At 60.3% G+C, this 23282-nt stretch overlaps 1 protein-coding gene across 1 annotated transcript; it reads left to right on the top strand.

The window, feature by feature from the left end:
- Positions 1–1000: 1000 nt before the first annotated feature.
- Positions 1001–22993, top strand: LOC132813569 (serine/threonine-protein phosphatase 6 regulatory ankyrin repeat subunit C-like; the record flags this gene model as incomplete). The annotated part of the gene is made up of 11 exons (XM_060823201.1): positions 1001–1112; positions 1638–1709; positions 6050–6251; positions 9221–9308; positions 12740–12857; positions 12962–13181; positions 13867–13951; positions 16606–16689; positions 18934–19079; positions 21181–21263; positions 22911–22993. Coding segments are annotated over 11 exons (1293 nt in total), but the record flags the coding sequence as incomplete, so codon positions are not given.
- Positions 22994–23282: the final 289 nt, after the last annotated feature.

The following is a 23282-nucleotide window of genomic DNA, read 5'->3' as shown; positions in this document are numbered from 1 at the left end:
ACAGCCTGACCCCCATCCTCCCCCTCCCCCAACAACCTGACCCCCATCCTCCCCCTCCCCCAACAGCCTGACCCCCATCCTCCCCCCTCCCCCAACAGACTGACCCCCATCCTCCCCCTCCCCCAACAGACTGACCCCCATCCTCCCCCTCCCCCAACAGCCTGACCCCCATCCTCCCCCTCCCCCAACAGCCTGACCCCCATCCTCCCCCTCCCCCAACAGACTGACCCCATCTGACCCCATCCTCCCCCCTCCCCCAACAGTCTGAACCTTATCCCCTCACACCCTCCCCCCTCCCTCAACAGCCCGGTACCCATCCCCGGTCAGTTTCTCCTCCCTCCCCAATGACCTGACCCCCATCCCCGGTCTGTCCCCCCCCCTCCCCTAACAGCCCAACTCCCGTCCCCCAATAGCCCGACCCCCATCCCCAGTCAGTGGCCCTCTCCTTTCCCCAACAGCCTGACCCCATCCCCTCACACCCTCCCCCCTCCCCCAACAGCCCGACCCCCATCCTACCCCCTCCTCCAATAGCCCGACCCCCATCCCCGGTCAGTTCCCCCCCCTCCTCCAACAGCCTGACCCCCATCCCCGGTCAGTTCCCCCCCCTCCTCCAACAGCCCGACCCCCATCCTCCCCCCTCCCCAAATAGCCCGACCCCCATCCCCGGTCAGTGGCCCCCTCCTTTCCTCACACAGCCCGAGCCCCATCCCCGGTCAGTTCCCCCCCCTCCCCCAACAGCCTGACCCCCATCCTCCCCCCTCCCCCAACAGCCTGACCCCCATCCTCCCCCCTCCCCCAACAGCCTGACCCCATCCTCCCCCCTCCCCCAACAGCCTGACCCCCATCCTCCCCCCTCCCCAAATTGCCCGACCCCCATCCCCGGTCAGTGGCCCCCTCCTTTCCTCACACAGCCCGACCCCCATCCCCGGCCAGTCCCCCCACCCTCTGGGTGTCCCCTCCAGGCCCCCCGGTTGTAACCCCTGCTCTCTGCTGTTTACAGCTGTCTGGAGTATTTACTGGACACGGGTGTGGACCCCACGATTCAGGACGTACACGGTTACAGTGCAATACACTACGCCGCGGCACACGGGAGCCGGCAGAACCTGGAGCTGGTCAGTGCATTTCCGTTGCGCCTTTCGCTCGGTGACCATACCTCGGCGGCCAACCCGGGGAGCTCTCGGTGCCCCCTCCCTCGAAGCTCCTGCCTCGGTCCTGGCTGCCGTTAAACGGGGCGCGGGGGGAGGGGTTTTGGGTCCAAACACGAGACCCCCGATGGCAGCGGAGAACGGGGAGCGATGTGGAGGGTTGGGGGTTTGCCATTACATGGAGGAGAGAGGCTGGGGAGGGAGGGGTGACACACACAGAGGGAGGGAGGGGGTGTAGGGGGCTGGAGGGGGTGACACACACAGAGGGAGGGAGGGGGTGTAGGGGGCTGGAGGGGGTGACGCACACAGAGGGAGGGAGGGGGTGTAGGGGGCCGGTGCCGGGAGGATGGGGGTTTTGCCAGTGGGGGTGGTGGGTCAGAGTTTGTGACTGTGCCGTTGCCCGTGCTTGCTGTCTCCCGTGTGCCGTGCCATGTTGTGCTTGTGCGGTCTGGGCTGGAGGGGGCTGACTGACCTGTCTCCCTGCTCTCTCAGCTCATCGACTCGACCTTCGACAGCCTGAACGATGGCGAGAACGCAGCCTCAGCGAGCCCCTTGCACTTGGCCGTGAGTAACCACACAACCCTGCCCCCCTCCTCGGCCCAGACTGGGCGCTGTGGGTCATGGTTTATAAATCACACTCTCCGGAAGGGCGAGGGGGAGCTGGGTTGTGGTTCACTCTTCTGTTACCTGTCCTGCCAGCTGGTATAACATGGGGGTTGGGGGAGGGAACGTGGAAGGTGACCAACCAACCGTGCAGCTATCGGGGCCTTGAGACCGAAGCGTGAATCCTCTGATACTGTTCCAGGACGGTGCTGAGGCGCTGTACCCTCATCTGGGCTACTGTGCTCAGCCGGTACGGTCTGGGAGAAAGAAGGTGGCGGGGAGTTAAACAGGGCGCTGGGGATATTGGGACACGGAGCGCTGGTGGCAGGGGGACCGGTTAATACAGTGCACAGTCTCCTCACAGAGAGGGGGCAAGTTAATACAGCGCACAGTCTCCTCACAGGGAGGGGACCAGTTAATACAGCGCACAGTCTCCTCGGGGGAGGGGAGTGGTTAATACAGCGCACAGTCTCCTCGGGGAGGGGAGCGGTTAATACAGCGCACAGTCTCCTCAGTGGGAGAGGGGGGTAACCGTTAATACAGCGCACAGTCTCCTCAGGGGGAGAGGGGGGTAACAGTTGATACAGCGCACAGTCTCCTCGGGGGAGAGGGGTAACAGTTAATACAGCGCACAGTCTCCTCAGGGGGAGGGGGGACCAGTTAATACAGCGCACAGTCTCCTCGGGGAGGGGAGCGGTTAATACAGCGCACAGTCTCCTCAGGGGGAGAGGGGGGTAACCGTTAATACAGCGCACAGTCTCCTCGGGGGAGAGGGGGTAACAGTTAATACAGCGCACAGTCTCCTCGGGGGAGAGGGGTAACAGTTAATACAGCGCACAGTCTCCTCAGGGGGACAGGGAGGTAACAGTTAATACAGCGCACAGTCTCTTCAGGGGGAGGGGAGCAGTTAATACAGTGCACAGTCTCCTCAGGGGGAGGGGGGGTAACAGTTAATACAGCGCACAGTCTCCTCAGGGGGAGAGGGGTAACAGTTAATACAGCGCACAGTCTCCTCAGGGGGAGAGGGGGTAACAGTTAATACAGCGCACAGTCTCCTCAGGGGGAGAGGGGGGTAACAGTTAATACAGCGCAAAGTCTCCTGAGGGGGAGAGGGGTAACAGTTAATACAGCGCACAGTCTCCTCAGGGGGAGAGGGGGTAACAGTTAATACAGCGCACAGTCTCCTCAGGGGGAGAGGGGGGTAACAGTTAATACAGCGCACAGTCTCCTCAGGGGGAGAGGGGGGTAACAGTTAATACAGCGCAGTCTCCTCAGGGGGAGAGGGGGGTAACAGTTAATACAGCGCACAGTCTCCTCAGGGGGAGAGGGGGTAACAGTTAATACAGCGCACAGTCTCCTCAGGGGGAGGGGGGAGCAGTTAATACAGCGCACAGTCTCCTCAGGGGGAGAGGGGGGTAACAGTTAATACAGCACACAGTCTCCTCAGGGGGAGAGGGGGTAACAGTTAATACAGCGCACAGTCTTCTCGGGGGGGAGGGGTAACAGTTAATACAGCACACAGTCTTCTCGGGGGGGAGGGGTAACAGTTAATACAGCACACAGTCTTCTCGGGGGGGAGGGGTAACAGTTAATACAGCGCACAGTCTCCTCAGGGGGAGGGGGGAGCAGTTAATACAGCGCACAGTCTCCGCAGGGGGAGAGGGGGGTAACAGTTAATACAGCGCACAGTCTCCTCGGGGAGGGGGGGTAACAGTTAATACAGCGCACAGTCTCCTCGGGGGGAGAGGGGGGTAACAGTTAATACAGCGCACAGTCTCCTCAGGGGGAGAGGGGGTAACAGTTAATACAGCGCACAGTCTCCTCAGGGGGAGAGGGGTAACAGTTAATACAGCGCACAGTCTCCTCAGGGGGAGAGAGGGGTAACAGTTAATACAGCGCACAGTCTCCTCAGGGGTAGGGGGTAACAGTTAATACAGCGCACAGTCTCCTCAGGGGGAGAGGGGGTAACAGTTAATACAGCGCACAGTCTCCTCAGGGGGAGAGGGGGTAACAGTTAATACAGCGCACAGTCTCCTCAGGGGGAGAGAGGGGTAACAGTTAATACAGCACACAGTCTTCTCGGGGGGGAGGGGTAACAGTTAATACAGCACACAGTCTTCTCGGGGGGGAGGGGTAACAGTTAATACAGCGCACAGTCTCCTCAGGGGGAGGGGGGAGCAGTTAATACAGCGCACAGTCTCCGCAGGGGGAGAGGGGGGTAACAGTTAATACAGCGCACAGTCTCCTCGGGGAGGGGGGGTAACAGTTAATACAGCGCACAGTCTCCTCGGGGGGAGAGGGGGGTAACAGTTAATACAGCGCACAGTCTCCTCAGGGGGAGAGGGGGGTAACAGTTAATACAGCGCACAGTCTCCTCAGGGGGAGAGGAGTAACAGTTAATACAGCGCACAGTCTCCTCAGGGGGAGAGAGGGGTAACAGTTAATACAGCGCACAGTCTCCTCAGGGGTAGGGGGTAACAGTTAATACAGCGCACAGTCTCCTCAGGGGGAGAGGGGGTAACAGTTAATACAGCGCACAGTCTCCTCAGGGGGAGAGGGGGTAACAGTTAATACAGCGCACAGTCTCCTCAGGGGGAGAGAGGGGTAACAGTTAATACAGCGCACAGTCTCCTCAGGGGGAGAGGGAGGTAACAGTTAATACAGCGCACAGTCTCTTCAGGGGGAGGGGAGCAGTTAATACAGTGCACAGTCTCCTCAGGGGGAGGGAGGGTAACAGTTAATACAGCGCACAGTCTCCTCAGGGAGAGAGGGGTAACAGTTAATACAGCGCAAAGTCTCCTCAGGGGGAGAGGGGTAACAGTTAATACAGCGCACAGTCTCCTCAGGGGGAGAGGGGGTAACAGTTAATACAGCGCACAGTCTCCTCAGGGGGAGAGGGGTAACAGTTAATACAGCGCACAGTCTCCTCAGGGGGAGAGGGGGGTAACAGTTAATACAGCGCACAGTCTCCTCAGGGGGAGAGGGGTAACAGTTAATACAGCGCACAGTCTCCTCAGGGGGAGAGGGGTAACAGTTAATACAGCGCACAGTCTCCTCAGGGGGGTAACAGTTAATACAGCGCACAGTCTCCTCAGGGGGAGAGGGGTAACAGTTAATACAGCGCACAGTCTCCTCAGGGGGAGGGGGTAACAGTTAATACAGCGCACAGTCTCCTCAGGGGGAGAGGGGTAACAGTTAATACAGCGCACAGTCTCCTCAGGGGGAGAGGGGTAACAGTTAATACAGCGCACAGTCTCCTCAGGGGGAGAGGGGGTAACAGTTAATACAGCGCACAGTCTCCTCAGGGGGAGAGGGGGTTACAGTTAATACAGCGCACAGTCTCCTCAGGGGGAGAGGGGGGTAACAGTTAATACAGTGCACAGTCTCCTCAGGCGGAGAGGGGGGTAACAGTTAATACAGCGCACAGTCTCCTCAGGGGGTGAGAGGGGTAACAGTTAATACAGCGCACAGTCTCCTCGGGGAGAGGGGTAACAGTTAATACAGCGCACAGTCTCCTCAGGGGGAGAGGGGTAACAGTTAATACAGCGCACAGTCTCCTCAGGGGGAGAGGGGGTAACAGTTAATACAGCGCACAGTCTCCTCAGGGGGAGAGGGGGGTAACAGTTAATACAGCGCAGTCTCCTCAGGGGGAGAGGGGGGTAACAGTTAATACAGCGCACAGTCTCCTCAGGGGGGTAACAGTTAATACAACGCACAGTCTCCTCAGGGGGAGAGGGGGTAACAGTTAATACAGCGCACAGTCTCCTCAGGGGGAGAGGGGTAACAGTTAATACAGCGCACAGTCCCCTCAGGGGGAGTGGGTTGTGTGGGCTGGATGGAGTGAGAATGATTAGAGACCATCTTAATGTGCGAATCTCTCTCTCACTGGAACCGTTCGGCGGGAGGTTGGGGGTCGGGTGCGGTTTGTGGGGGCTTGCGAAGGCTGCGGTCTGAGGAGATTTCGGGGTCTCCGCTGTTCAATGGCGGTATGCCGTTTCACATCTGAGCCCGGGGTGGGGAGCGAGGGCTGACTGGCCTCGTGCTGTTGCTGTGTGACTGGTGGGGCTGAGGGAGCGAGTGCACGGTCTGTTCGGCGTCGAGGTGTACAAAGCTGGGTTTTGTGTCTGCAGGTGGGGGGAGAGACGCAGTGCCGCAGAGGGGCTGTGGAGGGCGCGTCAAGGCAGGGGAACGGGCTTGAGGGATAGAACAGCCTGGGTCGGCCGAGTGGTCTGGGCATGCTTGTCGCCAGAGTTTGGGGTTTGTGGATTGCTTCCCTCACTCGCCGTTGTCCCTCCCTGTAGGCCTACAACGGTCAGCCTGAAGCAGTGAGCGTCCTGGTGGGTACCCTGGTCAACCTGGACGTGAGGGATCAGGCCGGGCGCACCCCGCTCTACGTGGCGGTTCAGCAGGGGCACACGGACTGTGTGGACATCCTGACCAGGCACGGAGCGTCTGCCCTGGTCAAGGAGAGGCTTACCAAAGGAACATCACTTCACATCGCAGGTGAGAGAGAGGGAGGGAGGGGGCGGCCGGGGTGGGTGGGTGGTGGGGAGGGAATGCTGTGACCAATATCTCCACATAAACACACCCCACTGCTGAAATCCCCCCTTGTATACAGCCCTTGGAGCCCCGTACCTGATTCCCCGTCCTCACCGGCCCTCTGAGTACAGGCACCTCTCACCGTCGCTCCCCCGAAATCCCGATCCCTATCTCTCCCGTGCCTCACTCCCGGGAGCAGTCGCGGTTCCCCAGTCATCGCTGTGCAGGGGGATGAGTGTGAGACAGAGCAGCAGGCCGCTCAGCCCGTCCAGGCTGTTCCATCACTCAAGTGAGATATGATCACCCTCGACTCCACTTTCCTGCCTTTGGCTCACAACCCCTCGATCCCCGTCTCGCCGATTCAACCAAAATCTGTCTCCGTCCCTGGGAGCAGCCGAGGGAGGGAGCCCTCAGGGCTGCCTCCAACGCCGGGCTGTGTCTGCTTGGATATGGGCCCCCTGCCGTTCATGGTCTCCCAGCTGGGCTCTGACTTAGTGCTTTGTCTGGTTTTGCCCGGCCTCCCTAGGAGCAGGAATAGGCCATTCAGCCCCTCGTGTGTGCTGCACCATTCATGGTCAAGCTCTGACCCTGATCCCACCCTCCCCCCAAGCCACTTGGATTTGAAGGTTTGATATTCCACATACCTTCCCGATTACCCGCTGAACTTGGATGCTAGTTCATGAGCGAGGAATCCCAACTCTCGCTTGTTCGGTCATTTTCTGCAGTCTGGTTGTATAATATTCAGCTTGTCTGTTCCCCCTCCCAGCTGCGTACCCTTGCGTTCTCCCCACATGGTGTTTCACCGGCTTAACCTGTTCGTGTTGTTCCTGTCACCCTCGCTGTCTGCACACCAAACGTCCTCTGGCGGGATTGAGCAAGACTGTGGTGGTCAGTGCTGGGCACCGCACTGTAACAGGGATGTGAACGCTTCCCAGCACCACCTGCTTCTGTGGGAATATTTATCCCGGGAATGGGGGAGGAGAAGACGATGGAAACATGATGGAGGTTATCAAAGGTTGTACAACAGGACATGGTAGTTTGGGAGAAACTGTCAGTTCTGTACCTGAGATTCCAGACCTTTGTTGTATTGTCACGATCTCCGAGTACTCGGATGAGGGTGCAAGCGAGAAGGCGGTCTGCCTATTCAAGTGATTTTGTCTGGAAGTGAAGTATAACAGTGGTGTCTCGAATCCCTGCAGTGTGGAAGCAGGCCATTTGACCCATCGATTCCACGCCAATCCTCCAAAGATCACCTGTCATCCACCCTAACCTGCACATCCCTGGGCACTACGGGACAATTTAGCACGGCCAATCCCACCCTAACCTGCACATCCCTGGGCACTACGGGGACAATTTAGCACGGCCAATCCCACCCTAACCTGCACATCCCTGGGCACCATGGGGACAATTTAGCACGGCCAATCCCACCCTAACCTGCACATCCCTGGGCACTACGGGGACAATTTAGCACGGCCAATCCCACCCTAACCTGTACATCCCTGGGCACTACGGGGACAATTTAGCACGGCCAATCCAACCCTAACCTGCACATCTCTGGGCACTACGGGGACAACTTAGCACAGCCAATCCCACCCTAACCTGCACATCCCTGGGCACTATGGAACAATTTAGCACGGCCAATCCTCCCTAACGTGCACATCCCTGGGCACTACGAGGATAATTTAGCACGGCCAATCCCACCCTAACCTGCACATCCCTGGGCACTACGGGGACAATTTAGCACGGCCAATCCCACCCTATCCTGCACATCCCTGGGCACTACGGGGACAATTGAGCACGGCCAATCCCACCCTAACCTGCAACTCCCTGCGCACTACGGGGGCAATTTAGCAAGTCCAATCCCACCCTAACCTGCACATCCCTGGGTACTACGGGGACAATTTAGCACGTCCAATCCCACCCTAACCTGCACATCCCTGGGCACTACAGGGACAATTTAGCACGGCCATTCCCACCCTAACCTGCACATCCCTGGGCACTATGGGGACAATTTAGCACGACCAATCCCACCCTAACCTGCACATCCCTGGGCACTACGGGGACAATTTAGCACGGCCAATCCCACCCTATCCTGCACATCCCTGGGCACTACGTGGACAATTTAGCACGGCCATTCCCACCCTAACCTGCACATCCCTGGGCACTACGGGGGCAATTTAGCACGTCCAATCCCACCATAACCTGCAACTCCCTGGGCACTACGGGGGCAATTTACCACGTCCAATCCCACCCTAACCTGCACATCCCTGGGCACTACGGGGACAATTTAGCACGGCCAATCCCACCCTAACCTGCACATCTTTGGACTGTGTGAGGAAGCTGGAACACCCGGAGGAAACCCACGCCGACGCGGGGAGAATGTGCACACTCCACACAGAGACGCACTCTCCTGAGGCCGCTCCCCCCGCCCCCCCACCATGTTATATTTCTATAACAGAGCTTGTGTTTTTACGTTGATTGTGTGTACCTCCTGGTCAGCCTGGAGAGTTGATCAGCCAGTGCTGTGCTGGTCCCAGAGGGGCCGGTTAGTAAGAAGCCTGCTGTGGAAGTAATTGGGAAAACGTGGAGTAATGGCTCCAAACAGTGAGGGGCTGGGGCCTGCTGCCTGGAAGGGTGATGGAGCTGGCTTCAACTCACTGCCACCGTCTGGTTATCTGAGAGGAAGTGACATGTGCGGTTACAGAGAGAAGGCGGGCAATTGGCCGTGAGTCATGGCTCCGAGTGGGTGCAGATGTGACGGGCTGAATGGCCTCTTTCCACACCGTCCTGACTAACCCCCGAGATGACTCACACGCGTGAATGCTTTCAAGTGACCGGTTGCTGCTTCCTCTGCCTTCAGTTTAGTTTACACTCCTCTATTTTGTCTCTCTCTCTCTCTCTCTCTCCTCTGCCTCGTTCCCCCCATCGGTTAGCTGCGAATGGCTGCGCTGACTGTTTGCACTTGATAGCCGACAGTGTGGCGGATGCGGAGGTCTTCGACACGATGGACGCCCAAGGCCAGTAAGTTGCTGCTCCCGCGCCCTCCATGTTCCTCAAACCGAGAGCGCGGCCCGCAGAGGTCAGGCGGCGCCTGGTTATAGCCCAGTGGCTTCGTCTGGAATCACAGGCTTCGATGAATAAACCCATTGGACTCTTAACCTGCTGTCGTGTGACCTCTGACCTTGTCCACCCCAATCCAACCTCCATGTCAACACTTGACCAACCCTCATGGGGAGGGAGGGAGGGAAGGGGAGAGGAGTTTTGGCCGACACCCCACAATGATGGACTTGACTCTTCGACCCCACCCCCGATTTGGTCTCGCGTCACGAGTTGCAGTGGAAAGTATCGTTTTGCGTGCTAACTCGGCAAACCGTACCTTACCTAACAACATCGGGGTATGAGGACAGAAGGCAGTGTTGCAGCTACAGAGAAGGGGCCATAGAAGGTGAACGCATGAGAGAGGTGTGTTTGAGAGTCTGGTGACAAGAGGGAGAAAAACCTGTTCCCGAGTCTCTCGGGGTGTGTTCGCAAACTCTTGGGCCTCCTGCCCGACAGGGAGGGTATCGCGGGGGCGGAAGGGAGCTGCCTCTCCCAACGCAGCAGGACCGATGGACGTCAGCAGTTTAGTCGGTTTCACGGGAGGGCCAGCACGTTGTTCACTTTACCCAGCAGTGCCTGCGTCCCGTGGGAAAGCAGGGCACCGAATGTGGGACTGGCAACGTCCATGTGGAGAGAGGGAGAGAGATGTTGTGTCACGTTCATCCACAGTCTGGCGGGTCACCTTCAGAGCTGGACGGCGTGCCCTGGGCTGGCCCTAGGAACTGCCCAGGCGTCATGTTAGCGCAGTATTCGGATCAGGATCAGACTGCAGCTGCCACCTTACCACCCGTCCCTCCCCCAGGCGCTGTCAGACCTGCTGGATTTCTGCAGCGTCCCGTGTGGGGGGGGGGGTTTCTCCAGGGTTGTGCTCCTGTTTTACAGCGTGCGAGGCGGGTGGGCGGGCAGCAGTGTGGGTTTTGGCACATTCACCCACTTTCTGCTGCCCCTTGACAAACGTTAACCGTTGTTTGATGTTTCTGCCAAATTTAAGGTGGTCAGAAATAGGAGCCGAAGCCCCTCGACCCTGCTCCCCCACTGTACAGGGTCGTGTCTGGCCCGGAGTTCCTCACATCCAGACTCCTGTTCGTTTCGCGAACGATCGAGAATCACTCCGTCACAGCCTTCAATCTGCACCACGACCCTGCCCCCCGCGGCTCTCTCCCCGGGACGGGACTCTGCCCCCTGCGGCGCTCTCTCTCCCCGGGACGGGACTCTGCCCCCTGCGGCGCTCTCCCCGGGACGGGACTCTGCTCCCACGGCTCTCTCCCCGGGGCGGGACTCTGCCCCCCGCGGCGCTCTCTCCCCTGGACGGGACTCTGCCCCCCGCGGCTCTCTCTCCCTGGGATGGGACTCTGCTCCCGCGGCTCTCTCCCCGGGACGGGACTCTGCCCCCCGCGGCGCTCTCTCCCCTGGACGGGACTCTGCCCCCCGCGGCTCTCTCTCCCCGGTACGGGACTCTGCCCCCCGCGGCTCTCTCTCCCCAGGATGGGACTCTGCCCCCCCGCGACTCTCTCCCCAGGATGGGACTCTGCCCCCCGCGGCTCTCTCCCCGGGACGGGACTCTGTCCCCCGCGGCTCTCTCCCCGGGACGGGACTCTGTCCCCCGCGGCTCTCTCCCCGGGACGGGACTCTGACCCCCGCGGCTCTCTCCCCGGGACGGGACTCTGACCCCCGCGGCTCTCTCCCCGGGACGGGACTCTGACCCCCGCGGCTCTCTCCCCGGGACGGGACTCTGACCCCCGCGGCTCTCTCCCCGGGACGGGACTCTGACCCCCGCGGCTCTCTCCCCGGGACGGGACTCTGACCCCCGCGGCTCTCTCCCCGGGACGGGACTCTGGCCCCCGCGGCTCTCTCCCCGGGACGGGACTCTGCCCCCGCGGCTCTCTCCCCGGGACGGGACTCTGACCCCCGCGGCTCTCTCCCCGGGAGGGACTCTCCCCCCGCGGCTCTCTCCCCGGGACGGGACCCTGCCCCCCGCGGCTCTCTCCCCGGGACGGGGCTCTGCCCCGCGGCTCTCTGCCCCCCGCGGCTCTCTCTCCGGGACGGGACTCTACCCCCTGCGGCGCTCTCTCCCCTGGACGGGACTCTGCCCCCCGCGGCTCTCTCCCCGGGACGGGACTCTGCCCCCCGCGGCTCTCTCTCCCCGGTACGGGACTCTGCCCCCCGCGGCTCTCTCTCCCCAGGATGGGACTCTGCCCCCCGCGGCTCTCTCCCCGGGACGGGACTCTGTCCCCCGCGGCTCTCTTCCCGGGACGGGACTCTGCCCCCGCGGCTCTCTCCCCGGGATGGGACTCTGCCCCCGCGGCTCTGTCCCCGGGACGGGACTCTGCCCCTGGCACCTGTATAATCAGGAAATATCTGAAAGCCGGGAAAGGTTTTGTTGTGCGACGTTCCGGACTGGAAAGGTCACAGCGTTTCCTAATTTCGCTCCGGAAAGCTCCAACTGGTTCCTGCAGTAAATGCGGGTGCCCCCCCAGTGCTGGGAGTGGGCTCGAACCAGGGTTTATGTGACTGTGTTTCTCCCCCCCCCTCACTCGATATAAACGCTGGCGTTCCACCAAGCCGTCTCCCTGTCCCGTGTAATGGAAAAGTGCGCGTTCACGGTAGTTGCCTTATCTCTCGGGCGGGGGGGTGGGTTGGGGTGTGTGATTCCTGTGTGTGTGGATTGAACATCCTGAGGAAGTGGGGCTGGCGGGCGGTGTGGGGACAGTTCCCATGTTTAAAAGACTTTTGGATAAGGACATGGAGAGGGAAAGGTTTGGAGGGAGACGGGCCAGGAGTGGGAGCTGGGTCAGTTTGGGATTAGGACGGGCACAGACCGGATGGGCCGAAGGGTGTGTTTCCGCGCTGTGCGTAGCAGCGGGAACGTCGACTTCCCCCCGGTCCTGGGTGGGGGCCAGCTTTGGGAAATTGGGACGGCAGAGGTGAGGGAGAGGTTTATCCGAACAGTACCACCAGGGGGTGGGGGGGGGGGGGGGGGGGGGGGGAGAAGCTGAGGGAGGTCCCTGGGGGGGGTGGGAGAATCCGGGAGCAGTTCCCTCGGTGTTAGGAAGTACAGAGGAGGTGCAGTCTGGTGTGGTGGCTCTGCTGAGCTGCTGGAGATTGGTGGATGGGGAGGGGTGCGCTTGCTATAACAGCCAGGCTGTGGGTCATAGCTGTTAGCTGCCCTCCCTCTCCCTCTCCTCGTGCGCGTGTCTGTGTGTGTGTGCGCGTGTCTGTGTGTGTGCGCGTGTCTGTGTGTGTGCGCGTGTCTGTGTGTGTGTGCGTGCGCGCGCGTGTATGTGTTTTCATCATCTCTCTCTCTCTCTCTCTCTGTCTCTCTCTGTCTGTCTTCCCCCCTCCCCCACCCCCAGGACTCCCCTGATGCTGGCTGTGACCAGTGGTCACCTGGACTGTGCCCGGCTGCTGCTGGAGAGGGGTGCCCAGGTCGATACAGCCGATAAGAGAGGGTGCACGGCCCTACACCGAGCGGTGAGTGTTCGTGGTGGGGCAGGGTGTGCGGGGATTACCCCTACACCTTCCCGTTCTCTAACTGGCCTCTCTCTCTCTCTCTCTCTCTCTCTCTCTGTGTATAGGCCGCGCTGGGCTGTGCCGACATGGTGACCACCCTTCTCGATCACCGGGCGATGGTTCTGTGCCGCGATACGGAAGGCCGGACGCCCCTGCACTTAGCAGCGGCCTGTGGGCACGCGGGAATCCTGGGGACCTTGCTGCAGGCAGTACCCTCTGTCGATCCGAGGGATCAGCTCCGGGATGACCACGGCTTCACCCCTTTACACTGGGCTTCTTACAAAGGTAATGCCCCAGGACCCCTCCCCCTGCTATCCCACCGCGCTGCACCCCCTCCCTCCCTCCCTCCCTCCCACCGCGCTGCGCACCCTCCCTCCCTCCCACCGCACTGCGCATCCTTCCTCCCTCCCTCCACACCCTCCTCACTCTCCCTCCCTCCCACCCTCCTCACTCTCCCTCCCTCCACACCCTCCTCACTCTCCCTACCTCCCCACCCTCCTCACTCTCCCTCCCTCTCCCTCTGCACCCTCCTCACTCTCCCTCCCTCTGCACACTCCTCACTCTCCCTCCCTCCCTCCGCAACCTCCTCACCCTCCCTCCACCCCTCCTCACCCTCCTTATCCTCCCTCCCTCCGCACCCTCCTCACTCTCCCTCCCCCCTCACCCTCCTCTCTCTCCCTCCCTCCCTCCCTCCAAACTCTTTGCACCCTCCTCACTCTCCCTCAGCCCCCACCTCCCACGCTCTCCTTCAGCCCCCACCCCCCACACTCTCCCTCAGCCCCTCTTCACCTGCGGTCCCTCCACCCCATCCCCCCCATCCCCTCCGCCTCCCACACCCCCGTCCCCGACCCCACCCTCTCCCTCTCCCACTCCCGCCCCCTCTACATGCCCCCTCCCTCCCTCACTGACACCCTCTCAGTTGTTCTGCTGATGGTTTGTCTTTTTCCTCTCTGCCCCCACCCCTCCCCAGGTCACGAAGACTGTTTGGAATTACTACTTGAACATAAATCACTTAACCTTGAGCGCGATACTTTCAGTCCATTGCACTGTGCTGTGTAAGTCACTCACTTTTACCGTATTATAGAATCACTGAGGCCATTCAGCCCATTTAGTCCACAGCAACGTCCAAAGAGCATCCCTGTAACTCTACATTACCCGACAGCCAATCCCACCCTAACCTGCACATCCCTGGGCACTAGGGGACAATTTAGCACGGCCAATCCCACCCTAACCTGCACATCCCTGCTCACTACGGGACAATTTAGCACGGCCAATCCCACCCTAACCTGCACATCTCTGGGCACTACGGGACAATTTAGCACGGCCAATCCCACCCTAACCTGTACATCCCTGGGCACTATGGAACAATTTAGCACGGCCAATCCCACCCTAACCTGTACATCCCTGGGCACTACGGGGACAATTTAGCACGGCCAATCCAACCCTAACCTGCACATCTCTGGGCACTACGGGGACAACTTAGCACAGCCAATCCCACCCTAACCTGCACATCTCTGGGCACTACGGGAAAATTTAGCATGGCCAATCCCACCCTAACCTGCGCATCTCTGGGCACTACGGGGACAATTTAGCACGGCCAATCCCACCCTAACCTGTACATCCCTGGGCACTATGGAACAATTTAGCACGGCCAATCCTCCCTAACGTGCGCATCCCTGGGCACTACGAGGATAATTTAGCACGGCCAATCCCACCCTAACCTGCACATCCCTGGGCACTACGGGGACAATTTTGCACGACCAATCCTCCCTAACGTGCACATCCCTGGGCACTACAGGACAATTTAGCATGGCCAATCCCACCCTAACCTGTACATCTTTGGACTGTGGGAGGAAACTGGAGCACTCGGAGGAAACCCACGCGGGGAGGAGGACTGTACGAAACTCCACACAGACCGACAATCGCTCGAAGGTGGAATCGCTCTCGGTTCCCTGCCGTAGTGAGGCAGCAGTGCTAACCACTGAGCCACCCTATAGAGTTTGTCTCATTGGTAGAACCCGAGGGTCACCCTGCCTCAGGCGAGGGTCCAGGTTGAGGAGGAGCGTCCTTGAGGGTGACCTCAGCTGGTGTGGGAATTGAACCCAGGCTGTCATTGTCACCGGGGCCTGGCAGACCTGCCATCCAACCAACTGAGCTAACCCAACCTCCTTCACCAAAGTCTTGCCCTCGCCTGCCTCCCCACCGTCCTCCATTGGCTCTGTCTTGCATGATCACTATGTTTGAGTCAGTCCAGAGAGTTGTGGCTGGAGCAGTGTGCTGATAGTTCAGCCTCGGTTCGAACCAGCCACACAGTGAGAGTAAACCATGGGTCAAAATGACCCAAGCTTTACTTGATAGCTACAATCCAGAACAAAATAATCGATCAACAGGCTGCCTTAATCAACTCATACTAATCTATTTATTATCGACAAAGCTGTCTCGAAGCAAGTGGCAAAACTCTGGTTAAGGCCTAAGCTATAAACAGAATTAAAACTATATCTTTGTCATCCCCCACGTACGCGCACCTGTAAGACAGGTGTGTGCAGAGATGATCGGTTCTCTTGTGAAGAAATTAAAAAGGGGATTAAAAGCGATACCTGTGAGCCAGAGGCCTGGAAAGAAAGGGTAAAACTTGTTTTACCCGCTGGATTTCCTGTTGATGACACCGACACACGTTGATTCGTGGAAAATTTCTGCCTCTTGTTGCCACACAAGTTGCTTTTGCATTGTTGGGGATTGGTCACTGACCGCTCCTTTGTGCTTCTCCGGCTAGACAGAAATATTGGCTTTTGGAAACTCGAGGAGAAAGTGAGGTCTGCAGATGCTGGAGATCAGAGCTGAAAATGGGTTGCTGGAAAAGCACAGCAGGTCAGGCAGCATCCAAGGGGCAGGAAGTTCGACGTTTCGGGCATAACCCCTTCTTCCTGAAGAAGGGCTTATGCCCGAAACGTCGAATCTCCTGTTCCTTGGATGCTGCCTGACCTGCTGCGCTTTTCCAGCAACACATTTTCAGTTTTGGAAACTCGAGTCATGTTCCCAGAAGAGGAATTAAGGGGCAATGCTTCCAGAATCCGAGGTGCCAGCCTGAGTTAGTAAAAAGTTATTAGTATGAAGATACCCTAGTCCTTTCAAAGCCAGGTTGTCAAATAATGAAAGCAAGAAGTTTTATCTCCTTGAAAGATTTGCTTGGCTGTTTTCCCAAAGTTACCTTATTTCCAGTGGGTGGGGGAACCACCACTGAGAAATCTCGAACTTAAAACTCTGCCATCCACAATGTCCAAATAGTCCAAAATCTTCAGAGAGTTTGTCAATTAGATTAGATTAGATTAGACTTACAGTGTGGAAACAGGCCCTTCGGCCCAACAAGTCCACACCGACCCGCCGAAGCGAAACCCACCCATACCCCTACATTACCCCTTACCTAACACTACGGGCAATTTAGCATGGCCAATTCACCTGACCCGCACATCTTTGGACTGTGGGAGGAAACCGGAGCACCCGGAGGAAACCCACGCAGACACGGGGAGAACGTGCAAACTCCACACAGTCAGTCGCCTGAGTCGGGAATTGAACCCGGGTCTTCAGGCGCTGTGAGGCAGCAGTGCTAACCACTGTGCCACCGTGCCGCCCACTAATCAAAATGTTATTCTCAGCATCTGTGACCCTTCTGCCCCTCACTGTTTGTTCCTTGCCCATGTCTCACCCATAGAATTAACGGTCACGACGGAGCAGCAGAACTATTGATCGACATTCTAGGTGCCAAGATTGTCAATACCAATGATGCCAAAGGAAGGTAGGTATAAGGCCTGGCACTGAGGGAGTAGGTCAACACCGAGTAAGTGCAGCACTATCAGATGGTCAGCACTGAGGGACTGGGGGCTGTGGGAGGGTCTGCGCTGAGGGACTGGGGGCTGTGGGAGGGTCGGTGCTGAGGGAGGGTCAGTGCTGAGGGAGTGGGCGCTGTGGGAGGGTCTGTGCTGAGGGAGCGGGTGCTGTGGGAGGGTCAGTACTGAAGGAGCGGGTGCTGTGGGAGGGTCGGTGCTGAGGGAGCGGGCGCTGTGGGAGGGTCGGTGCTGAGGGAGTGGGCGCTGTGGGAGGGTCAGTGCTGAGGGAGCGGGTGCTGTGGGAGGGTCAGTGCTGAGGGAGTGGGCGCTGTGGGAGGGTCTGTGCTGAGGGAGTGGGTGCTGTGGGAGGGTCAGTACTGAAGGAGCGGGTGCTGTGGGAGGGTCGGTGCTGAGGGAGCGGGCGCTGTGGGAGGGTCTGTGCTGAGGGAGCGGGTGCTGTGGGAGGGTCAGTACTGAAGGAGCGGGTGCTGTGGGAGGGTCGGTGCTGAGGGAGCGGGCGCTGTGGGAGGGTCTGTGCTGAGGGAGCGGGTGCTGTGGGAGGGTCAGTACTGAAGGAGCGGGTGCTGTGGGAGGGTCAGTGCTGAGGGAGTGGGCGCTGTGGGAGGGTCTGTGCTGAGGGAGCGGGTGCTGTGGGAGGGTCAGTACTGAAGGAGCGGGTGCTGTGGGAGGGTCGGTGCTGAGGGAGCGGGCGCTGTGGGAGGGTCGGTGCTGAGGGAGTGGGCGCTGTGGGAGGGTCAGTGCTGAGGGAGCGGGTGCTGTGGGAGGGTCAGTGCTGAGGGAGCGGGCGCTGTGGGAGGGTCTGTGCTGAGGGAGTGGGTGCTGTGGGAGGGTCAGTACTGAAGGAGCGGGTGCTGTGGGAGGGTCGGTGCTGAGGGAGCGGGCGCTGTGGGAGGGTCTGTGCTGAGGGAGCGGGTGCTGTGGGAGGGTCAGTACTGAAGGAGCGGGTGCTGTGGGAGGGTCGGTGCTGAGGGAGCGGGCGCTGTGGGAGGGTCTGTGCTGAGGGAGCGGGTGCTGTGGGAGGGTCAGTACTGAAGGAGCGGGTGCTGTGGGAGGGTCGGTGCTGAGGGAGTGGGTGCTGTGGGAAGGTCAGTGCTGAGGGAGTGGGCGCTGTGGGAGGGTCTGTGCTGAGGGAGCGGGCGCTGTGGGAGGGTCGGTGCTGAGGGAGCGGGTGCTGTGGGAGGGTCTGTGCTGAGGGAGCGGGTGCTGTGGGAGGGTCAGTACTGAAGGAGCGGGTGCTGTGGGAGGGTCGGTGCTGAGGGAGCGGGCGCTGTGGGAGGGTCAGTACTGAAGGAGCGGGTGCTGTGGGAGGGTCGGTGCTGAGGGAGCGGGCGCTGTGGGAGGGTCTGTGCTGAGGGAGCGGGTGCTGTGGGAGGGTCAGTACTGAAGGAGCGGGTGCTGTGGGAGGGTCGGTGCTGAGGGAGTGGGTGCTGAGGGAGGGTCAGTGCTGAGGGAGCGGGTGCTGTGGGAGGGTCAGTGCTGAGGGAGCGGGTGCTGTGGGAGGGTCAGTGCTGAGGGAGTGGGTGCTGTGGGAGGGTCAGTGCTGAGGGAGTGGGTGCTGTGGGAGGGTCGGCGCTGAGGGAGTGGGCGCTGTGGGAGGGTCAGTGCTGAGGGAGTGGGCACAGTGAGCGCCCTCGCTCGCTTGAGCGCTCTGTCTGTCTGAGGTGGTGTGTTTTCTCTCTGACCCGGTGTGTTCTCTCTCCTCTCTCTCTCTCTCTCTCTCTCTCTTTCTCGCGCTCTCTCTCTTGCGCTCTCTCTCTCGCGCTCTCTCTCTCTCTCTCTGTCTCTCTCTGTCTCTCTCTCTCTGTCTCTCTCTCTCTTCCCCCCCCCCACCCATCTCTCTCTCTCTCACCCCTCTCTTTCTCCCCCTCCCTCTCTCTCTCCACCACCCCCCCCTCTCTCTGATCCGCTGTGTTCTCTCCCCCTCCCACCCCCCCCCCGACCCGCTGTATTCTCTCCCCCTCCCCCCCTCTCTGACCTGGTGTGTTCTCTCCCCCTCCCCACCCCCCCCGACCCGCTGTGTTCTCTCCCCCTCCCCCCGTCTCTGACCCGGTGTGTTCTCTCCCCCTCCCCCCCCCCCGACCCGCTGTGTTCTCTCCCCCTCTCCCCGTCTCTGACCCGGTGTGTTCTCTCCCCCTCCCCCTCCCTCTCTCTGTGACCCGGTGTTCTCTCGCTCCCTCCCCCCTGTCCTGCAGAACCCCACTGCATGCTGCTGCTTTCTCGAACAACGTGCTGTGTGTCCACCTGCTGCTGGAGCACCACGCGCAAGTCAACGCCACCGACCGCAGCGGGCACACGCCACTCATGATGGCAGCTGAGCATGGCCACACCAAGATCGTAGGTGGGTTCTGGGCGCTCGCGGAATGGGGGGGGTGTGGGGAGGAGGTTGAGGCCCCCTGGGGCAGAGACCCGCCTGGGCCCCCTGCCTGGTTTGTGCCCGTCCTGTGGGCCATCCCGTCAGTTGGGTTCCACCTGTCCCCAGTCCGTGTTGCACACGGTTCATGTCCGACGTCGCAGCGTGTGTGTGTCCGGCCCTGGGTTTGGTGGGAGCAGTCAGAGCGCCGGAATCCCACTGCCGTTATTCCCGAGCTTGGGGAGAGTACGTCGGGAATGCACGGTGCTGGTCGGGTTACGATGAGGGAGCCCGGAGATGCTTCCCGGGCCCTGGAATTGAGATCCTTTTCCGAGCACAGCCCATGAGTAGTGGTGTCTGCGAGGATCAGTGCTTGGAGTCTCCCCCCACACCCCGCCCCCCCCCCCCAGGCTGTTTGTTCGTGAGTAAGCAATCCCAGTGGCAGGGTGGAATTATCGCTGGTTATTCCAGACCCACAGGTGGGAATTCAAGAAACATCTGGAATGGTCAGTCTGACAATAACCCTTCCTGATTGTCCCGTCATGACAGAAACTGCTGACCTTGCCTGGTCTGGTCTACACGTGACTCCAGACCCACAGCAATGGGGCAGACTCGCAACTTCCCTCTGGACAATAAATGGAGACCTCCCCCCCCCCCCCCCCCCCCCCCCTCCACCTGCCCAGCCAGTGACACCCTCACCCTGGGTAAAAGCATCCAGGTTTTCAGGTGGGAGGAGGAGACGGGGACGTTGGCGTGGGATTTGTCCCAGCCGCGGAACCCGCAAGGCAGATGCGGGGCGATTACCGGGAGGTGATCCACTCGGCCGAAACCGGAAGGCAGATCATCACCCGAATGGGAGGGGATTGGGGAAAGGGGGAGCTGGAATGAGACCTGGGGGTCCCCCATCCAGCAGCTGCTGAGAGTCACCACTCACAGGAGCAGCAGGCAGGGAGTAAGGTCAGTGGGGTATCCCCTGTCCCAGTGAGAGGGTTGGGGGGGCAGGGAGTAAGGTCAGTGGGGTATCCCCTGTCCCAGTGAGAGGGTTGGGGGGGCAGGGAGTAAGGTCAGTGGGGTATCCCCTGTCCCAGTGAGAGGGTTGGGGGGCAGGGAGTAAGGTCAGTGGGGTATCCCCTGTCCCAGTGAGAGGGTTGGGGAGCAGGGAGTAAGGTCAGTGGGGTATCCCCTGTCCCAGTGAGAGGGTTGGGGGGCAGGGAGTAAGGTCAGTGGGGTATCCCCTGTCCCAGTGAGAGGGTTGGGGAGCAGGGAGTAAGGTCAGTGGGGTATCCCCTGTCCCAGTGAGAGGGTTGGGGGGCAGGGAGTAAGGTCAGTGGGGTATCCCCTGTCCCAGTGAGAGGGTTGGGGAGCAGGGAGTAAGGTCAGTGGGGTATCCCCTGTCCCAGTGAGAGGGTTGGGGGGCAGGGAGTAAGGTCAGTGGGGTATCCCCTGTCCCAGTGAGAGGGTTGGGGGGGCAGGGAGTAAGGTCAGTGGGGTATCCCCTGTCCCAGTGAGAGGGTTGGGGGGCAGGGAGTAAGGTCAGTGGGGTATCCCCTGTCCCAGTGAGAGGGTTGGGGGCCAGGAGCAGGGATGTGTTTCAGTGATTGTACGCCTGGAGTTGCGTGTTTCTGTGTGTCTGTGTCTCTGTGTGCGCGTGTCTGTGTGTGTGTGTGTGTGTGTGTGTGTGTGTGGTGGGGTGGGGAGCAGGGGGTGGAAGGGAACACCGCGGGTTCCCAATGACTGGCGGATGAGGAGCCCAGAACCGGAGAGTGGAGGTGTGAGGGGGTCGGAGTAATGTCTTCACCCAGAGAGTGGGGACAGGAAGGGGGTGGGGGGGGCACTGGGTAACAAGGACAGCCTGGCCTTGCTCAGGTATCCCACCTCCCAGGGAGGAGGCTCGAGGAAAGCTCCATATTTCCACCACCGCCATCTCAGGATGAGGGATGTCACCCCGTGGCCGTGTCTCATCGTTCCCTTGGCGTGGGGTCACGGACGGAGCGGGCAGTGCCGTGTGTGACCCGTCGGGGGGAGGGGGGAGGGTGTGCTGGGACGTGGCGAGTGTAAAATCAGGACGTGCTGTTTGTTTCTGTCCCAGAGGTGCTGCTGCACAGAGCCAGCGCTGACCTGACACTGCATGATGCCAACAAGAACACAGCTCTGCACCTGGCCTGTAGCAAGGTTCGTGCCCACTTCACCAGCCCCCCCCCCGCCCGCCCCAGGGAAAGGGCGAGGGGGCCGGTGGTCTCGGAGCGAGGGGCTGGGGGAGCGGTCCTGGGGGTGTGGGCAGTGAAGAGGGTCCCGGTGAGAGGGAGACGCGGGATGGTGTGTTTGGAGCTGCGTCAGTCTCCAGGGGAAGGGGTAGTGGCAGAGTGGGGTGGTGTTAGGGGAGGGGTGCAGTGTCACTCAGTGACTTGGCTGGGACACGGGAATTGCTTTGGGATAATTGAGACGCAGGAGGGATTGTGTGAAAGCAATGACTGAACCATCATCCCCTTGATGTTCAACGGTGTTACCGTCACTGAATCCCCCTCCCCCCCCGCCCCCCCCCCCCCCCCCCCCCCCCCCCCCCCCCAACCAACTATCAACATCCTGGGGGTTACCATCTCCAACGTGGGAGAGAATCGAACCATCGTCCCCTTGATGTTCAATGGTGTTAGTGTCACTGAATCCCCCTTCCCCCCCACTATCAACATCCTGGGGGTTACCGTCTCCAACGAGAGAGAGAAAATCTAACCAATGGCGAGACCATCACTGAATCCCCTACACCACCACCCCCCACCCCACTCTCTCTCACGCGCACACACACACACACACACACACGCACACCCCGCTCCGCTATCAACATCCTGGGGGATACCATCTCCAACGAGAGAGAGAGAGAATCTAACCATCGCCCCCTTGACGTTCAATGGCGTTACCGTCACTGAATCCGCCCCCCCCCCCACTATCAACATCATGGGGGTTCCCATTGAGCAGAAACTGAACTGGGACCCAGCCCCATATCAATCCGTTGGTTCCAGGAGCAGGTCAGAGGCTGGGAATCCTGCAGCGAGTAACTCCCCTCCTCACTCCCTCCCTCCCCCCGAAGCCTGTCCCACCATCGACAAGGCACGGGTCAGGAGGGTGGGGGAACACTCCCCGCTCGCCCAGATGGAGGGGGGGGGCTGGCTCCCACAAACACTCAAGAAGTTCCACACCGTCCGGGGGGAGGTGGGGGCAGAGCAGCCCCTGTTTGATTGGCCCCACGCCCACAAACACCCCCTCCCTCCCTCCCTCCTCCCTGAAGCTCAGTCGCAGCAGTGTGTCCCCTCCACACGGCCCACTGCAGTAATTCAGGCCCAGGTTCCATCTGGAAGGACGAGGGGCGGCAGATACAGGGGAACACCCCCCCCACTCCCACCCCCACCCCCCACTGCACGTTCCCCTCCCTCCGAGCCCCTCACCATCCCGACTGGGGGGAATATTTCAGGCCGTTCCCTCAGGGTCAGAATCCCCCCCTACCCCTGGGGACATTGTGGGTCTACCCTCCGGCAGGTGGGACAGCAGAGGGTCAAGAACGCAGCTCACCCCCACCCCCTCACTCCCAACCTTCTCAAGGAAGGGGGGGCAACTCGGGATGGGGTAATAAATGCTGGACCCAGCCAGGGACACCCATGACCCAGAGAGTGAATTGTTGAAAGAAGTTACCCCCCCTGCGGACCCCCAGGTGAGGAGTAGAGGGGGGGTGGAGAGGGCAGTGGGTTGGAGCTGTGGGATACTGAGGGAATGCGGATGGTTATTGGGTCAGACCGTGTAACCCCCCCCACCCTCCTGTCTCCTCCTCAGGGCCATGAGATGTCTGCCTTGTTGATCCTTGGGGAGATTTGTGACCCTGGCCTTATTAATGCCACAAATGGTGCCCTGCAAATGTGAGTAACCAAGTTCAGTCACACCCAGCGGGCAGACTGGGATCGGTCTAACATCGCCACACCGCCTCGTCTTATCCTCAACTCCACACCGGGTCCAGGCAGAGAGACGGCTTCCCTGACCCCCACCTCCCTCTCAGCCCCACCTCGACCCCACACACCCGCCCCGTATCTCCCACACACACACACCCGCCCCGTATCTCACACACACCCCCCGCCCCGTATCTCACACACACACACACACCCGCCCCGTATCTCACACACACACACACACACACACACACACACACAC

This window comes from Hemiscyllium ocellatum, unplaced genomic scaffold (assembly GCF_020745735.1).
Source record: "Hemiscyllium ocellatum isolate sHemOce1 unplaced genomic scaffold, sHemOce1.pat.X.cur. scaffold_3867_pat_ctg1, whole genome shotgun sequence".
Taxonomy (NCBI): domain Eukaryota; kingdom Metazoa; phylum Chordata; class Chondrichthyes; order Orectolobiformes; family Hemiscylliidae; genus Hemiscyllium; species Hemiscyllium ocellatum.
The sequence above is the reverse complement of the archived record's forward strand: the minus strand, read 5'-3'. Positions and strand labels throughout refer to the sequence as shown.